Below are 17,908 nucleotides of genomic sequence, written 5' to 3'. Positions count from 1 at the left end.
ATGTCATTTGTAGCAACCCCCAATATCGTGAACTCAAATTGCATGTACAAAAAGGAAAGACAACAGTAACAATATCGACAAACAAAAATAAATAGTTACTTGTACGATTTAGCATGACAAAATCCTAGAGAAAAGTCTGATATAAGATCCACTAACTTGTTGGGTCTAGATTATGATTTCCTAACAGGAACTACCTGACATAGAGTCACATAAAAAATGATATGTAGGGAAGAGCGCCCCGTAGCGACAATGATAAAGTAGAGGATTGATGCATAGTTAGGCTAGTTTTGCAATAAAATTTTTCTAAAACTGTAGTATTGCGAAACCGTAGTATCTAAATCTCTAGGCTCAATATTTCAATATCGTGAAAGGAGGTACGTAGCTGTTTTTTTTCCAGTATCTTGAAAATATCAGGTTTTGAGAGATACCTAAGTATTAATACCGCAATTTTTAGTCACAACGAAACACATCAAAATATTTAAACTGTGGTATTTAAAAAATTATATTATTAAAAAATATTTGAAAAATACATTGCTACCGTACACAACCTAGTTGATGACTAGATTTCTACAAGCAAGAGTCTAGCTAGACCACATCTAAGATGAGACAAAACATAACAATCCGACATCGACATTCTTCTCGATATTCTTTTACTCTTTCTTTTCTTCAACCAATATTCTTTTAGTAGATTCTTGTATGCAGAACATGGCAAAACATGTTAGGATAAAAGAATTGTAGGTAATCAGTCATGATAAGTTATACTAGTTTCCCACATATTTATATGTAGCTGTAGGCAAACGTTATTCGTCTACCATTTTTTAATAAGAAGCCCATTCTAATAGACAAAAAAAAAATAGATCAAGACGAAATTGAACAAGCAAGGAAGATGCAAAATTGTCCTTGACAACACCGGGCCAACACAACGAACCGAAGCGTCGCAGCCGTCCGACCAGGATCGGACGCCCGGTACCCTCCCCCGCTGGCCAGGGTTTCCACGGGGCGAGTCTCATTCCCAGTCCAACGAGAGGAAGTCCCCCGTCCGAACAGAGCAGCCCGGTCCGCTCCTAGCAGCAAAACTGCGGCGACAACCTTCGCGGCGGCCGGAGGTGTATACGGCGAGCGGCGGCGGTATTACACGGCAAAAGGCGAGCTCTCCGCTGCGACGCTAGGTACGACCCGCATCTCGCTCTCCCCCCTCCTCTGCTGAGAGCTAGGGTTAGGGTTTAGGGCTCCGGGCTAGACTTGCGCGTGACATAGCAGCGCCAGATGAGAAGCCGGCCGGCGCGGAGGTAGCGCGCGGTGGCCGGTTGAGGTGCAGTGCCGCACGGGCAATATAAGCTGGGTAATCCCCGTGTCATCCAAATTCCCTACCCCTCTCTCTCCCCAAATCGGAAACGGTTGCAACCTTCGCGGCGGCGACCGGACTGCACGGGCGGCGGCAAGGGGTTGACTGTCCAGGTATGCTCCTCCCTCCGGCGCCGCCGACTCCCTTACGCCTCCAACGGCTCCGGCTCCGGCTGCGCTCCACCTCTGGCCTCCATCTCGGGCGACCCCACATAGGCCCTACCTTCAGCAGTCCGGCCTGTCTCATATTCTTCTGGCCCACGCCATTTTCGCTCCTCTGAAAGTCTGCAGCTCACGGGGCAGGGCACGAGTCACTTCTTTGTTTCAGTCTTGCATTCCTACTCAAATACCAATGGATGTGTGTAAATATGATTTCAAATGGGCAATGGAGAAGCGGGGAGGGTAAAAACGGATGGTGCTTCTTGGGCTTGGGTGTGGGCAAGGCATGGTGTATATCCATACCTCCCCAACGGCAGGGTTAGCAAGGGTAGTTTGGGATTGCAGTTTTTGCCAAAATCCTGAAAAGAAGAAAGTAATTCAAAAGGGCAAATCATCAAGTTACCAAAGTAAGGTGTGGCAACAAAGGAAGGTCAAAGTAATGGAGGGCTAGCCCAATCTATCGATTTGACGTTGGATTTCTGCTGGTTGTCAGTAGATCTGGATGTTTTGGATACATTATCGTAGATGGAATTGGATTGAGCCCATAACTTTTGTCTGAGGTTTAGGATTCCCCATTCATGCTTGTTCGCATACACCCAGATATTGCTCTATGTAGGCGTAGAGGCTTATGCATGTTGTTGCGTCGAATTCAGTTAACTTTGCTCTGTATTTCTTGATGCTTGAATTATACTAGTCATGGTTAAGTTAATTTTGCTTCATGATATAGGGTTTTATGTTCCATGCTGCCATGGATCAGTATCAACTTTTGAGCTGGTGATTACAAATCATGTCTATATTGCTACCGTAGTTATTGAACCGTGAAGTTGGTACCGAGTTATGAAGACTATGCTGCTACTACCCAGTATAAAAGATGGAGAATACCATGTTACTGATCTAGATCAGCTGCCATTTTCATTCATTCATGGTGTGTTTGATCCATGGTTCTAGGTGGACACTCCCCTGCTTAGGTGCTAGGTGAGGTGGCACCCTCCTGTCTAAGTCTCTGCCTAATGCCGACTATAATCTGACATCCCACCACTTATAGTACTGCAAGGTCTTCTAGCCTAAGCGGCAATCTCATTTCCTGATGTAATTAGTTGATGTTTCTCATTCCAGGGAGGATGATTATTGTTATTTGTAGCATTCGTCCCACTATCATTGTCCCAATTTTGATGCCAACTTTATGTAGCTTGTATTTTGCAGAAGAGATGGAGAATGGTGGCAGCAAAGGCGACGTCCCGGAGGATGCGAACGCGCGTAAGAACCCGCTTCTTTCCGCGGACGTTGATTATCACCACCTGTTTTCCTTTTCTTTGGATTTGGGGCAGATTTGGTCGTCCAAGTTCTCCTGTTTTCGAGGTCGTCTCGCGATGGAAGATGGGATATTTTGTAAGCCTGATTGTTGTGAATTCGTTGTGCAGATTGCCCTGGAACACAGTCAGAGGAGGCAGGGAAGGCGGATTCCTGCGCTGGATGTCCTAACCAGCAGATTTGCGCCACTGCCCCTAAGGGCCCCGATCCTGGTAATTAGATCATTCGTGCCCTTGTCTCATATATTTTGATGCAAACCCTCTGGTTTAGGTAAGTTTTGACTTATGCTACAGTAGTTGGAGATGTGGTATGTTAATACATTCAGGGTTTTTGTTTACTGGATTTTGAATGACCACAAATGACTTGATTAGGATGCAATACTTATCTGTAGTTTTGAGAAGGTAATGCCAAAATACCAGAAAACGAAGTTGAATCTGGAATGGTGATTAAAGAAAATTCGAGTCCATCAATTTTTTTGTTTTTTTTGAGTATTTCTGGGTTGTATTAGGTTTTAATCCAACCCGATAATCCTTCGAGTTGGGTTGGTCTGGCTGCATCCAGGTGGTAGATGATCTTTGGCATAGTGATAGTTTTCACTGGGTGTTTCGATGCCATGTACCACACCGGTAGATGAACCAGAACAAACATATCTGCAGATGCTTGGTACAGTTTTTAAAATGTATCATTCATATATGGTTAATTATTTGATACAGTTTTATTTTGCTTGTGTAAAGCAATCAGAATCAGGGATCAAAGGCTATACTTATGTCCTAATGCCTCATCTCTTAAAAACACATAAAAGAAGTTTGGATGCCATGGATGCTGCTACTAATGGAGCCGCATCCTGTGCCCGTTGTACTAAAATAGATGCAACTGCCACTTCTGAAGTTTTACTAGATTGGAAGTGTTATATATTTTGGTCTTATTCCTTTTACTCAAGGGGGTTTGCTTGGTTCAACTGATAGACATATAGTTTCCTCCCTAGAACAAACAAAATAATCTACTGGAGATTATCACGAAAAAACAGTAGCTTTTTCCCCTCTGGGTGGTAGGTGCTGATGTCCTATCTGTGGGGATAATCAAATATTTTACTCCAAAGAAGCAACATTTTAGTTGCCTTGGGATCGTTGTCATCTGTTGTTTTATCTTCTACAGTGGAGGTTGTTACACGATTTGATATGTGTTACCTGATTGTAAGCATGCTGCTTTGGTATTCTGTACACTTGCTTCAGTTACTACCCTCAATTTTGATGTTGAAACTTCATTGTCGACTGCGAGATGTTACAGTGATATGCTTTACTTGAATGTCAGCTCAACTTCAATGATTTAACATGTTCTTAAATTAAAATATTAGTTTAGAATTGCACGTGAACCATTTTCCTGTCTAACATGCTGAGGTTTGAGAATTCCAGATTGATTGACAAGCTTGGTGTGTTCAGCATAGTCCATGTTTTATACCTTTATGGAATAAATCCACTCCCCTTCAACAGGCGTGTAGTCCCAAAAAATATCCTTAATAACTCTCAGATCGTCCACTTTATTTCAAAACCAGTGCAACTTGCCCCCTTGCTCTGAACCACACTGTTTTGGGCTTTGGTTGGCGTGGCATATATCTTGTGTTCTTGATATGTTGCATTTATATGGAGCCAGTAGATCTTAATTACATTTTTTTTCTTCAAATGTGTATCCTGCAGCCCACTAGGCACTAGTCATAGTCATTCCCTTCCATGATTCCATCCTCCTCTGTCTATGTTCAGTTCATATCCATTTGTCTGTTCAAGCCCAAGTGAATGGGTATAAAGTGGACATGTTCAGGTTTAGGTTGCAGTGTGTCTCAGTCAGAGTAATTATCAACTAGTAGATGATTATGTTTATGACATAGAAGACATACCTTATTCAGGATACATGTGCATTGGATCATAGGTTCGTCACTAATACATTATATGTGCTCTTGCTTAAGATTGCCATAGCTTAGTTCTCGTTCTCGCCGATCAGATTGTTACGGTTAGAGTTCTATTTAACTGTCACTTCTATTTCTTAATTTAAAAATGGCCTAACTGTTGACTGGTATTGTTTTTCCAGACTTGGTTGCTATTGCTGAGCGGATGGCTACTGTGAAACACAAGATACTGGTTTTGTCAGGAAAGGGAGGTGTTGGAAAGAGCACGTTTTCAGCCCAGCTGTCATTTGCTCTAGCTGAAAAGGACCTTCAGGTTGGCCTTCTTGACATAGATATATGTGGCCCTAGCATCCCGAAAATGTTAGGCCTTGAAGGCCAGGATATTCATCAGAGCAACCTTGGCTGGTCTCCCATCTACGTTGAGTCGAACCTTGGTGTCATGTCGATTGGTTTCATGCTGCCTAACCCTGATGATGCTGTCATATGGAGGGGTCCTCGCAAGAATGGATTGATCAAACAGTTCCTTAAGGATGTTGACTGGGGGGAGATTGACTATCTTGTAGTGGATGCTCCTCCTGGAACATCTGATGAGCACATCTCCATTGTCCAGTATCTACAAGCCACAGAAGTTGATGGTGCGATAATTGTCACGACTCCACAGCAAGTGTCTCTGATTGACGTGAGGAAGGAAATCAACTTCTGCAAGAAGGTTGGCGTGCCAGTGTTGGGTGTCGTGGAGAACATGAGTGGCTTGAGGCAGCCATTTTCAGATCTCAAATTCATGAAGCCAGGTGCTGCAGGGGAGACAGATGCCACAGAATGGGTGATGAACTATATCAAGGAGAAGGCTCCAGAGCTTTTGTCAGTCGTCGCGTGCAGCGAGGTGTTTGACAGCAGCAGGGGTGGCGCGGAGGCGATGTGCATTGAAATGGGGGTCCCTTTTCTTGGTAAGGTGCCGATGGATCCGCAGCTGTGCAAGGCAGCTGAGGAAGGGAGGTCATGCTTCGTTGATCAGAGGTGCAGTGCCAGTGCACCAGCCCTCAAAAGCATAATCGACAAGCTTATCAAAACCACTCCAGGAGATGGTGTTTGACCTGGTGGAGAACTAGGAAACGATGTTACAGTTATGTCTGGCAATTCACATTGTACCACTGTTTGTCACACGCCTGTGTGATCTTAACTCTGTTCTTCGTTTCGCACATGTTATTAGCTTGTGTATCAGATTCTGTTTGAGCAATACCGAGTGGTGATGCATAGAGGCAGAAGTTACATAATTACAGCTTGCAGATTATTGTCGTTTTGGCTTGGAAATTGCAGTTATTGCCTGTGTTGCGTTTGATGCAAATTTAGCGTGTGTTTGTATAGAAGTAAAATGATATTAGGATGATTGGATGTTTATCTAAAGTTTTGAAATGCGACCTAGAAGATATCAGACTAACTTATGAACCAGTTGAGTTTAGCTTTTACATCAGTTGGCTTTCGCTACAAAATTGCTTCACTATCAGTGGATCACCCACATTGGCACAATACTGATGACCATTCCAGGATTGCCACAATACTGATGACCATTCCAGGATTCAAGCTGATGGTTACCAATCACAGAAACTTGGGCACCAATCTGACATAATGGCCATCGCAAACCGACCTTCATATCACATGACGATTCGCATGAATAACACCAGTACGCCACGATAGCAGTGCATACCAAATGAATATTTTAACTTTAGCAGGTGATCTTAATTTCTAAACATCACCCCACACAACTACACAAGATCGGTACATGCTGAACCTCATGCCTGCACGAAGAATTTTGCAAGACGGTGACCGATCTCGATCTGAATGTATATAGATACATTTAAATTTTGACAAATCTCAGACAACCTTCGTAGGACAGAGGGAGTACCTGATTTCAATGAACTCCCCCATATCATGATGTCGGCAGTGGAATCTCCAAAATCTTTTTGTTTTTGAAACGAGAAATCTCGAAAATCCGGCATTCACACTTGTTTTATTCTTGTGCTCCACACGAAAATGGAAGATGTTAACGTCTTTTCAGTGTGAAGAAGAAGCCATTTCGCCGCGTAGCATATTCGCTGGATACGTTGCGTGAAGCCGCCCCAAAAATAGCGGAGGGCGCAAAAAGGCCAACAAAATCCCGTCGCCCCTCACGCCTCACTCCTCTCCTCCCTTACCCATTCCTCTCGCTCTCTCCCTCTGCACCGCATCGCACCGAGCGAGACCCATTCCCACTCTCCGGCGACGAGTCCGGCGGACGGCCGTGGTCGCGGACGGAATCGGGCGCGGCTTCCTCCTCACCTCTCCCTCCGGCCATCGTCTCACCCCTCGCCTCGGGTGGGTGCGGGTCTCAGCTCCAACCTGAGGTATGGCGCCCCCAAATCACGCGATGGTTGCCCAATTCGTTGGTTCCACCTTGGATTTATGATGGTTGTCGGTAGATCTGCACGCCTCCGATGCGTAGCCGTAGATGAAAATGGGTATACCCCGTAAATTGTCGTCCTAGGTTTATGATTCCACCCGTTCGTACTTGTTCGTCTGCTCCCAGATACTGCTCTGTGTATGTAGGCATATGGAGGCTTAGGCACGCTGTTGCGCATGGAGCTGAGTTAAACTCGTGACATATTTCCTGATGCTTGGATGATCCTAGCCATGGTTTTCAGTCGATTCTGCTGCATGGTTTTGGAGTTCACGTTCTTATATGACATGGATCAGCATCAAGTCTTGGAGTAATGATTACAGATCCTCGTTATAGAGTAACGGCGTTATCACATTGCTATGACATCTATTATTGAATCGTGAAGTTGCTGTTGACCAGTCTACTGCTACTACCCAGTATATCAGCGATGGAGAATACCTGGACAGCAGCAATTTCCATCCATTGTACAGTTTGTGCGGTCAGCTAAGAGGCACCAGTGCTCTACCCTGCTTAGGTGCTAGGTCTTGCCTAGGCGCCAGCCTCATTTCCTGATGCAACTGGTTGATGTCGTTCATGCACAGGGAGGATGACATATTGTTATTTGTAGCATTCATCCTACTATCCTCGTCCAAACCAGATGCTAAATTTATGTGGTTTCTCAAGTATGCTTATAATTTTATTCTGGCTCCATGGCTGCTGCTGCCGCCTCTGCTTTGCCAGGCTACCCTTCTCCTTATCTCTACTACGGTTGCATCTCCTCCTGTTCTGCGGTATCCATATTTTGACCCCATCCTCCGCTATCTTGCACTGCCAGCACACACATGAAGCCATCTCTTCGCCTTCTCAGCTTGCCGAGTTGGCTGCCCTCAGGCACCTTGACTCACTAGGCAATCTCCCCACCTAGCTCTCTGTTGAAGTTGCCCAACCACTTTTTAAAGAACCGTGTATGTTCTTTTGTTCATATTTAAACTAAGAACACAAGCACCACTTATCTTTGGGGATATATAGAGGACTAGAGGACGAATATGGAACCCTGTCAACTTACCAGCCCATTTATCTTTGGAGATATATGGAGGACAAGAGGACGAATATAGAACCCTGTCAAGCCCATTTATCTTTGGAGATATATAGAGGACTAGAATACGAATATAGAACCCCGTCAACTTACCAGCCCATTAATTTAGTGCTGTTGAGGTGGAACTTGCTATGTGTAGCTTCTCCGGAATACTCAGTCATCTGTTGTTAGACACTAACCTTGTCAACTTTGGAACGCTTTGATTGATTACTTTATTTTCTTGATGCCATTTTTTCCTATTACAAATCTGTATAGTCAGAAGTTCAAAGAATGCATGGTTAACATATATGTTAATAATTGCAGCAGCAGCTGTTTCTTTCCTGGTTGATGTAAACAATCATGATTGTTGCCCTATGCCCTTGGTATTATGACCAATCTGCACACATTTTTTTTCCAACTTGTACCATAGCGAGTGTCAAGTAAGAACTCTCAATAAATGTGATCTACTGTTGCTATGCCTTAGAACGACTCCCAGCTAGTTCAGATCTATTCATACTCTTTTGTTATATGCCACTCCCAGTAAAGAAAAGACATCTCTGATGTGATGTGCCCTGCAAGCTCACCTTCAGCCTCACTTTGGACATTTTACTTATTTTTCATGTTTATTGTTGGTTTTAAGTACTCTATTAACTTTTTTCATAATTCCATGTTTCAGTTTGTCTGAATGATAATTTTAAGATGAATGTCTTATCATTTATTTTGATTCTACTTTGCTGTTTTCTCTGTACAGTGTAATCTGAGCTTCGTGTATTTGACTATTTTCAGGATTCGTAGGTTTTGTTGCTTTTGTGCTGCGTAATGAGATAATATGGTTGAGTGCACAATGGTGTCAACTTTACTTGATGGTCTTCCTAATGAAGTTGCTCTCCAGTGCCTTGCACGTGTCCCATTTATATCCCATCCCGTTCTTCAGCTGGTTTCCCGCTCTTGGAGAGCATCTGTTTGCAGTGGTGAGCTTCTGAATGTTAGGAATCAAATTGGCGTGACAGAAGAATTGCTATGTGTGTTAGCATTTGAACCTGAAAACATTTGGCAACTTTATGACCCTCTCCGAGACAAGTGGATAACTCTCCCTGTCATGCCGTCTCAGATTAGGAATATTGCCCGCTTTGGAGTGGCCTCTGTTGCTGGAAAACTCTATGTAATTGGTGGTGGCAGTGATAGAGTTGACCCACTTACTGGAGACCATGACACAATCTTTGCGAGCAATGAGGTCTGGTCTTATGATCCTCTCCACCGTTTGTGGGCCCAGAGGGCTCCAATGCTTGTAGCTCGAGCTATGTTTGCTTGTTGTGCATTGGATGGGAAGATAATTGTTGCAGGGGGCTTCACAAACTGCCGCAAATCAATATCAGAGGCCGAGATTTATGATCCTGAAGCTGACACCTGGGAGTCCCTTCCTGATCTCCGTCAGGCACACCCTTCTGCATGTTCTGGTCTTGTCATCAAGGATAAGATGCATGTATTGCATAAAGGGATATCGACAGTTCAGATTCTGGAAGATGGTGGCAATTATTGGGCTGTTGAGGACTACCATTGGCTGCAGGGTCCAATGGCAATGGTTTGTGGGGAGCTGTATGTGCTGAGCAACAGTTGCATTAGGAAGCAGCATGGGGAGAATACATCTGACAAGATGGTTCCATGTGCATCTGGATTCCAAAGCAGGATTGCATTTGGGATGATTGGTTTAGGAGAGAGCATATGTTTGGTTGGGGGAGTGATCGGGCCAGGGCCGAGAAATCAGTGCATTAAGCCACTGTCTGATGTTGATATCTTGAATGTCACAAGCGAGAGGCCAACTTGGCGACAAGGCTCACCGATGACGCGTTGTCGAGGGAGTATCGCTGGCTGTGCTCTACTGAAGATCTAGGCTCATTCCAGTGTGGCAATGCTGGGATCTTCCTGTTGCTGAAAATTGCAGATAGATTTTATTTATTCTGCATTTCCTTTAATTTGTGAAAAAAGGTTGTTACTTATTTGGTTTTGAATCACCTGTTGTAGCATCGAGGATGTATGTTGGCCATGACTCAAATGCCAGTGTGTCAAATCAGACATACTATATTTGTCCTGAACGTATGCACATTTGGAATTGATATAAGTTCCTTGCAATGCTCGCTGCGATCTTGCTGGTTTGAATCTTTGCAAAATTCTCCATGCATTTAAAAAATTGGAGTTGCTATATACATAATAAAAGCCAGGAACATGAAGTTTTTGTAACTTTTCAACTGTAAGCTACTCTTGGTATCCTGAATGTCATGTGATATGTTTCGCAACTAGAAGGCGCCTGGGGAAAAATCACTACTGTTTATGCAACTCAATCTGGTTTTTCAAGCCAAGTTTACCGTACTTTCCACTGTTTGTGGGGTTCATGACTAAATATCGACGCCAAACCAATTTGAGGGCCAGACTATCTTGGTTTTACCCCACTGTTGGCAAGGCAAACCAAGCAGCGAGAGAGAAGAGAGGCGAGTTTCATGAAATACAGAATCAACTTGGTCTTGCTATGTATATTTTTTGCTCGAACCTTCGGTTTCCAGGGTTCTTACGCGGTGTCAAAATACTTAGCAAAAAACATGGTATCCTTTATTTATAATTGTATAAATGGTACACTGTTTTGGCAAGCAAAAACTTCTTGTTACAAATGCTCTTCCGTATTACACACAAGCCCAAGTGTTTTCCCCCCCCCCCCCCCCCCCCCAGGTAACTGTCTGTAAACCCAGAAATGCTTCTCTGCTGAAGGCTATTTTGCAAGGGTAGGAGGTACCCAAACATAGCCAAGAGTCTGCATATACCCCATCCTCTTGCTCAGTTCGTCGGCCTCTGGAGGACCCCGGGATCCTGGTTCGTATGGCAGGGCTTTCAGCTTGCCGGCATCGATGTCGTGCAACAAAGGAGTGAAGATCTCCCAGGCAGCCTGAGGAAACACAGCGTCAGGTTCACAATGGGGATTCACTGCAAAAAAGAAAAGCATGACTGCAAACAGCATAATGTACAAACCTTCAACTCATCTCGGCGAACAAAGTGCTGCTGGTCACCTCTTATCCTGCCAACACATATATCGGTAATGGTGAGTAGATTGAGAGGGAGGAAAGTGCTTGTTCTTTCGGACGAAAGGTGAGAAGTTTCTAAGTTATGTATGGCGCCTCCAATGAATTGATGCGTAAAAGGCGTGGAACATGTCAGAAACAAATTTAGTAGGAAATAAAGGATGGACCAGCACGTACGTGTCCAAGATGAGGCGCTCATACGCTTCTGGGATCTTCGTATCTTGGTACCGTTGCCCATAGGATAGATCCAGTTCGCTTTGTTCTGTTGCCATTTCTAGCCCTGGTTTCTTTACCTGCGGAAAGTCATGTAGTTTGTTTAGACAAAAAATCACTTGAAAGTTCTACTGCTATATAGATCCAGTTCGCTTTGTTCTGTTGCCATTTCTAGCCCAACCCAAAAAAATGATGTACTGAAGTTGACAGAAGTTTCAATCTTTTAAGAGAAAGTTTATGGAAGTAGTTGTACATACAGTTAATTTCATATACATGGATTCCAATGGCTGCAGGCGTATAACAAATTCATTCCTCCCTTGTTTCTTGCCTGTAAAAAATAGAAAATGAAGAGCTTTATATAACAGCAGTAGAAACAAACAAGAGTGGATTTGTAACAACTCAAAAAGAAAAAAATCCACTTCGGTACTAACAAGAATAGGATAATCTTTTGAAACAAACAGGTTCATAGAAATTAAGTGCATTGGATATGATCTGGCACACTTTTAGTCAAGGCTTAAGATTACCCTGGGGTTTTAAATTTATCTTATGACGTAGATTTGATCCAATTCTGAAAAATTATAGATTACTCCTAACAATTCGAAATAAAAAAAATTAACATTATGAAGCATTTCTTGAGCTCATTTACTAATGACTCGAAAGAAGAGAAGATGAAGAATGGTTACGCTAATCGGTAAGGTGCTAAGGTCAAACTGAAAGTACTCAGCTCACTTAAATTTGGTGTTCTACAACTTACAAAACCATCCCATGCATTCTATAAAGTGTGGAAATTTCTAAAGGGTGTATGCTCATACTTACATTATACGTTTTAAGCAAGTGGTCCTCTTCATATCAGCGCGGGCATATTCTACATTTCTCAGTACTATAGCTGGACTTAGAGCATGCTCTTTAGCAGCAGTTAAGCACTGTAAGATCTTACAACCTCAATAAAATTTATCTTTCCTAGGGCCCGTCCCCCCTAACTCTTGACTGAGATATTCTAGAAGAATTTTCTCATATTAGGCATGGCTTTTGGAAGAACAAAAGTGGTGCCAACATATTTGAAAAGGAGAAAAGCATCAGTACATACATTTAAAAATATCACCCGGAGCATCCTTGAATTGCACACGTATCTCTGCTTTCTTAGAGCCCAGTGCTTTACCTGCCTTAAGGATGAAAGGAACTCCTACATCATAATTATTGAAATGTCAGTAGGAAGATAAAATACATGGATCTGAAGGTTTCAAAGTAGCTTATGATGCAGCCTCATTCTTTTAGTACAACGCTCTAGATGTATAATGGAAATCTTCCAATCCAAAAAAGAAACCGAGTTGCAAATATTCATGGATGTGCTGCAAGACAGATAATGTTGTAGAACTCTTCACACATAAAGAGTACCCTCAGCACGTGTTCAGATGGGGCTAAAATGTGGAGATTGGTTTTAAGATATAGTACTTGATGCTGTGACTTTTGAGCTTTTCAATAAATAAACAATATTGGAAGAAGTAAAATATACCTTCCCATCTCTCATTGTGTACCCTCAGCACGACCGATGCAAATGTAGGTGTGTTGGATTCATTTGGCACTGTGGGATCATCCTTGTAGCCATCATATTGTCCAAGGACTACCTCGTCATGCTTTATAGAGGTCACTGATTGCAGAACCTGACAGTGTAATATTAAACTGTAAAATAAAAATTTACTTCTAAGCAATAAGAACACAGAGTTCATACTTCGGCCTCGCATGAAAAAGTCCAAAGGTGGAGTTCTCTATTAAGTAGAAGTAAAATATGGAGCATAATATGATTTAAAGGTCTGTAAGTACCTTGACTTTTTCATCTCTTATGTGCTCAGGACTAAGAGAGACAGGCTTTTCCATGGCTACCAAACAGAAGACCTGCGGATGCAATGATAGTCAAATAACCAGGGCTCTGAATTCCTAAAAAAACAGTATCCGTTTCGAGAAATTCTAATGTATGGTGGGCAGCTGCTCTCCCTACTCAGAAGATTTAACATAAGAACTGTGATTCTATAGAGCGCTAACCATTCTAAATGAATGTGAGTAAAATATTGGGAAATTCTCACAGTAAATAATTGCTACTACGGATTCATACAAGGACTGTATGTACCTGCAGCAAATGGTTCTGAATGATATCCCGGATGATCCTGTAGCAATAAAAGCGAAGGCAGATATTTAAATTAGTATGAGGGGAATAAAGATACATACTATAAATACCGGAGCCAGCATGTTTTTGATATTATATCTGTTAATAAATAGGAGAGACTAATGCACATGAATGAACTTGAAGTCAGTAAAAAAATGGGTTACCATATAGCTTAATGAAAGTGTTCGCTGTAAAAATAAATATGCAAATTGACCACTATGAGATATACATAACTATATATGAAACAAAATACTTGTAAGGACAAGTTGCGCTCCAATTGAATTTACAATATATAGAAGCGATATTTTACACCATTGTTCCAGCTTAAAGCATAAGTACTTGAAACAAAATGCATTCAACATGGAAACTTTCTTGCAAGAGTTGTTATTTCCAACATACCCATATTGATCAAAATATCCTCCACGCCCATCAGTTCCAAAGTCCTCCCTGAATACAATCTGCACAATAGGCTCATTAAATGCAAGCACATACATCTGTGACCATCTAACATCAATTTATTTAATTTTAGACAAACAACAACGGAAGAGATGTAAAACAAAAAATGTAAATACAATCTACAAAGGAAAAAAGAAGAACGGCAAATGTAAGTGTGGTAAAAACCTAAGAGCGCTTATTACCTGTACGTTATCAATGTTATCACGATTCCAGAGGGGCAGAAATAAGCGATTTGCAAAGCGGAGCACGAGCTGCAAATAGATGATAATATGAAAAACATGTGCAAGCAGAAAACAGGAACAGCTAACCATAACACACAAATTACCAGGTTCTGGACCAACTCCTTCCCTAAATAGTGGTCAATTCTATATAGTTGTTCTTCACTAAAAAGCTCTCCAAGTTGGGTACTCAGTTCCTCTGCAGAGTCTAAATCCTTTCCGAAGGGCTTTTCAACAATAACCCTTGTCCAACCACCATGAGAGGCTGAAAGTAGAACAAAGAAGTTAGCACAGGTAAAGAGCATGCATCTAAAGACCTTAGCACAACAAAATAATTCATATTCATATGTTTTCAATACTTTGAAGGAAGTGCAATAGTCAACAAAGTTGACATCTAGGTGAAAGTTTTTCTCTATCTCGAAAAGTAACTCACATGGAGTCATGCAGTATGATCTTATCATTTTGCATACTGAGGGGTAGACTGACGGAGGCAATGCCAAATAAAATAGTCTACGGGAGTCCTTTGATGTTTCATTCTCAGAGATTGTCTTGTTTAGCAGTTCAAATCCTTCCCCACTATCATATGAACCACTAACATATTTAATCTGCAAGGATGATTCAGCATGGTTACATTACATATAGGTCAAATATTACAGAAGCTATGCATAATATCGCCAACTCACTAATTGCAGAAATTGTGAAAGAGGTTCCTCTGAAGCTCCTTTGAGATATCTGTAACAATGCAATGATGATATTAATATGCAGAGATTTTACGGAATCATCACTTCCATGATACAAAAAAAATGGAGGGGAAACACCATCCTCATACAAAACACACAAAATTATTTGTACAGGAAGATATTAGCTCTAGGAATGTAGATCTTACCCACGGATGCGTTCTCTTAACCCATCATCAGAAATATTTGATCTTGCATACCCAAATATATGGACTTCTCCAGCTTGTAGAAATCCCTAGCAATATCAGGGAGTAATATTGATAAATATGCATTTGACAATGTGTGCCGACCTGAGAAGACATATGTACATGGCATGCTGTATACAATACAGTGTTGTTCAATTATTTCTTTATCTGTACAGTATACACTTGGCTGCAAGCTAATCATTTCAAGGCCAATGCACTAAATTTGTGCGCTAGTTTATCTAATTTTAACCGCGCCTCTTGCATTTTATCGACAGTTCTGTAGGAATTTCTAGTTATGATATAATTACCTGTTGGAAAAGGTTAAAGAGTGCCGGGAAAGTTTTCTTCTTAGCAAGGTCCCCAGAAGCACCTAGTACAACAATGGACAAGCAGCCAGACTCTGAAGAAATCTCCAGGTCCTTCAGATCTGACAGAGAACTCGAGCTAATTCGCTCCGATGGCGGGGAAGATCCACCCGACCCGCCTGACATGATAAACGGTATTGTTTCCTCTGTCCTTTCGAGAAAACCTAAGAAGGGAAAGGTACAATTAAACTCAACAAGTATAAGCTCTTCAGCTACACAACTTTAATCAGCGCTAAGTTGAACCACTTTATCTGCGCTAAGTCACTGAAGAAAATGGCATGTTTGTGAAGGCCATCACAAACTGATTTGACCGAACTTTGCTGCTCAACTTTTGGTCATCAATTGCCAAACTGAAAATGCAACTTTTGAAACACAATTGCAGAGAAGATTGTTCTAGCAACGTGTTTGTGGACTAGTTAACCATGAATGTGCTTCGGAAACGAAGAAGAAAACATGGATGTGCTAGTGCTGCTAGGAGTAAAAGTTGCTGCCTATGCAAATAGCTGCACTGAACATGGCATCCTCATATGTGTGAACATAAAGAACTGTGAGGTCCTGCATTTTCCCCTAATAAAAAAATAAAGAATTGTGGGGGAGAAAAAGGCAAACATGACAGCTATCCTATTTGGAGCGGCCCAAAGAACGGGCTTGTGGCAGAGAGTGTGGTTTCCCCTCTTAGCCTGCCCTGCGCCATCTGACACTCTGTCGAACACTATTCCCGCACGGCCGCACCCCCATTTCTGTTTGCCAACCGCTGTTCGTGCACTGACTCTCACCTCTCAATTTTATCAAGTTCAGTTCAGCTCACATTCCGACCTTGAAACAACTAAAACGCCAACCATTCCCTGAACATATCAACCAACCAACCAACCAACAAACTGTGTTCCCACCCCGAGTTATGCGACGACCATTCATTCCATTGGTGCTAAAGCCTATCGAATGAACATCTGGCCACCATGAAGCCAAGAACAAAACATACAAACAAAATAAAAATAAAAAAGCACGGAACCTGCCGGCGACGAGAGCTCTTCCCGAGCCGGAGCCGGGACGCGGATCGACAGCCGCGGAGAGGGACCTACCACGGCCGATCGATCAAGCAATGGCTCCCAGCAAGGGAAATCGTCGCCGTGGGTAGCTGTGCGATCGTGATCGATCGAGAGAATGATTGAGAAGAAGACTACTAACCAGCGAGCGAACGGCGGGGTTTGACTTGAGAAGGAGGAGACGGTTGGATGGGAATATTTTGGTTGGGTTGGGGGGATTTATATGGATCGCACTGCCTTTCCTTTCCTAGCCGCCGCTTATATACCCGCGGACTCGCCTCGTCTTTTTGACCCGGCTAAGAGCATATCTAACAAGCCCGTATCTGTCCGAACCGAAAAAACGAATTGAAAGCGCATTTGGGCACGGCGCAGAACAGAAACCGAAAACGTGAACCGAACTCGCAAGAATTAAACGACGCGGGAAATCTATCGACGGGTATTGGAGTCGATTTCATCCGATCAAGGTTAATTCGATCATAATTCACACTAATAGTGGCAAAATACAATCACATTCGACCTAAATTACGTACTACGGACCTAATTAGACTATAAATTAAGGTTTCCGGCGACTATACTGTCACCGGGCGGCGGCGGAGGGTTTTTCGACGCCGCCGGTTACTAGGCGACGACGAGGGCCACCAGCTCGATGGCCGTCGCGCCGGAGGCGCCCCCGCAGAGCAGAGGCGGTCCGTCTGCATCGTCGTCATCGCCGCTCGGGGGCAACAACGGCAGCGGCGGGCTGCACCCGCCGGCAGCGGGGGGCTCCTCCGCTTCCCGGCCGCATCTGCTGCCACCGCCGCCTCCGCACGCGCTTGAAGGTGGCACGCCATTACGTCCGGCCACTTGCAGCCGGCCCGCTTCCATGCGCCGTCGGAGCGCGCCCGCCTGCCGCGCTCCGTCTCCGCCCGTACGCCCGGCGGACGGCGGCTTGACCTTCCGGCGCCGGATCGGCCGCCGCCCCTACCCACGCGTCTAGTGCGCGTCATTTCGCACGATGGGGTGGTGGCCGTAGCGGCGGAGCGGCGGTCGAGCGACGGTGATTGCTCGTCGGAGCGGCGGCGGGAGAGGAGCGGCGGGAGGGGAATAGGGTTTCCGAACCGAACTTCCCTCCGCGAACCCTTTTAATAGGGGCCGTGCGGTGAGTTTCTCGGGCCCCTGAACTTCCAGTTCGGGCCGGCCCATGTTTACGGGCTCTGATCTGCGCGCATTTCAGCCTGAACCCGATAGGAAAAGTTCGGTTCCGACGGGATATAGAGATGC

General features: G+C 43.6%; 3 protein-coding genes across 7 annotated transcripts; 2 read left to right on the top strand and 1 right to left on the bottom strand.

The window, feature by feature from the left end:
* The first annotated feature begins 1,030 nt into the window (after window positions 1-1,030).
* Window positions 1,031-5,988, top strand: LOC127307277 (cytosolic Fe-S cluster assembly factor NBP35). 3 transcript variants are annotated; one of them, XM_051338004.2, is made up of 4 exons: window positions 1,031-1,169; window positions 2,693-2,760; window positions 2,925-3,026; window positions 4,897-5,988. In XM_051338004.2, exons 2-4 carry the CDS (start codon window positions 2,712-2,714, stop codon window positions 5,805-5,807), a joined length of 1,062 nt encoding a protein of 353 aa, XP_051193964.1. In that variant the 5' UTR covers window positions 1,031-1,169; window positions 2,693-2,711; the 3' UTR covers window positions 5,808-5,988. The 3 variants fall into 3 exon arrangements, with proteins under 3 accessions (XP_051193964.1, XP_051193963.1, XP_051193965.1); XM_051338003.2 differs by having other exon boundaries at window positions 1,036-1,169; window positions 2,707-2,760; XM_051338005.2 differs by lacking the exon at window positions 1,031-1,169 and adding an exon at window positions 1,266-1,342 and having other exon boundaries at window positions 2,707-2,760.
* Window positions 5,989-6,858: 870 nt separating this feature from the next.
* LOC127307279 (F-box/kelch-repeat protein SKIP30) lies at window positions 6,859-10,332 on the top strand. Its single transcript, XM_051338007.2, has 2 exons — window positions 6,859-7,095; window positions 8,989-10,332. Exon 2 carries the CDS (start codon window positions 9,032-9,034, stop codon window positions 10,091-10,093), a length of 1,062 nt encoding a protein of 353 aa, XP_051193967.1. The 5' UTR covers window positions 6,859-7,095; window positions 8,989-9,031; the 3' UTR covers window positions 10,094-10,332.
* Window positions 10,333-10,906: 574 nt separating this feature from the next.
* On the bottom strand, window positions 10,907-16,927 carry LOC127307280 (glucose-6-phosphate 1-dehydrogenase, cytoplasmic isoform). Of its 3 annotated transcripts, none has more exons than XM_051338008.2 (16): window positions 16,791-16,927; window positions 15,549-15,769; window positions 15,205-15,290; window positions 15,002-15,050; window positions 14,752-14,923; window positions 14,426-14,583; window positions 14,283-14,351; window positions 14,044-14,102; window positions 13,609-13,645; window positions 13,305-13,376; window positions 12,997-13,144; window positions 12,571-12,666; window positions 11,741-11,811; window positions 11,448-11,563; window positions 11,221-11,266; window positions 10,907-11,137 (listed from the first exon to the last, which is right to left on the bottom strand). In XM_051338008.2, the coding sequence occupies exons 2-16, from the start codon at window positions 15,729-15,731 to the stop codon at window positions 10,964-10,966; spliced, it is 1,536 nt and encodes a 511-aa protein (XP_051193968.1). In that variant the 5' UTR covers window positions 15,732-15,769; window positions 16,791-16,927; the 3' UTR covers window positions 10,907-10,963. The 3 variants fall into 3 exon arrangements, with proteins under 3 accessions (XP_051193968.1, XP_051193970.1, XP_051193969.1); XM_051338010.2 differs by having other exon boundaries at window positions 16,685-16,820; XM_051338009.2 differs by lacking the exon at window positions 16,791-16,927 and adding an exon at window positions 16,615-16,759.
* Between the last annotated feature and the right edge of the window lie 981 nt (window positions 16,928-17,908).

Source organism: Lolium perenne, chromosome 6 (assembly GCF_019359855.2).
Source record: "Lolium perenne isolate Kyuss_39 chromosome 6, Kyuss_2.0, whole genome shotgun sequence".
Lineage (NCBI taxonomy): Eukaryota > Viridiplantae > Streptophyta > Magnoliopsida > Poales > Poaceae > Lolium > Lolium perenne.
The sequence above is the reverse complement of the archived record's forward strand: the minus strand, read 5'-3'. Positions and strand labels throughout refer to the sequence as shown.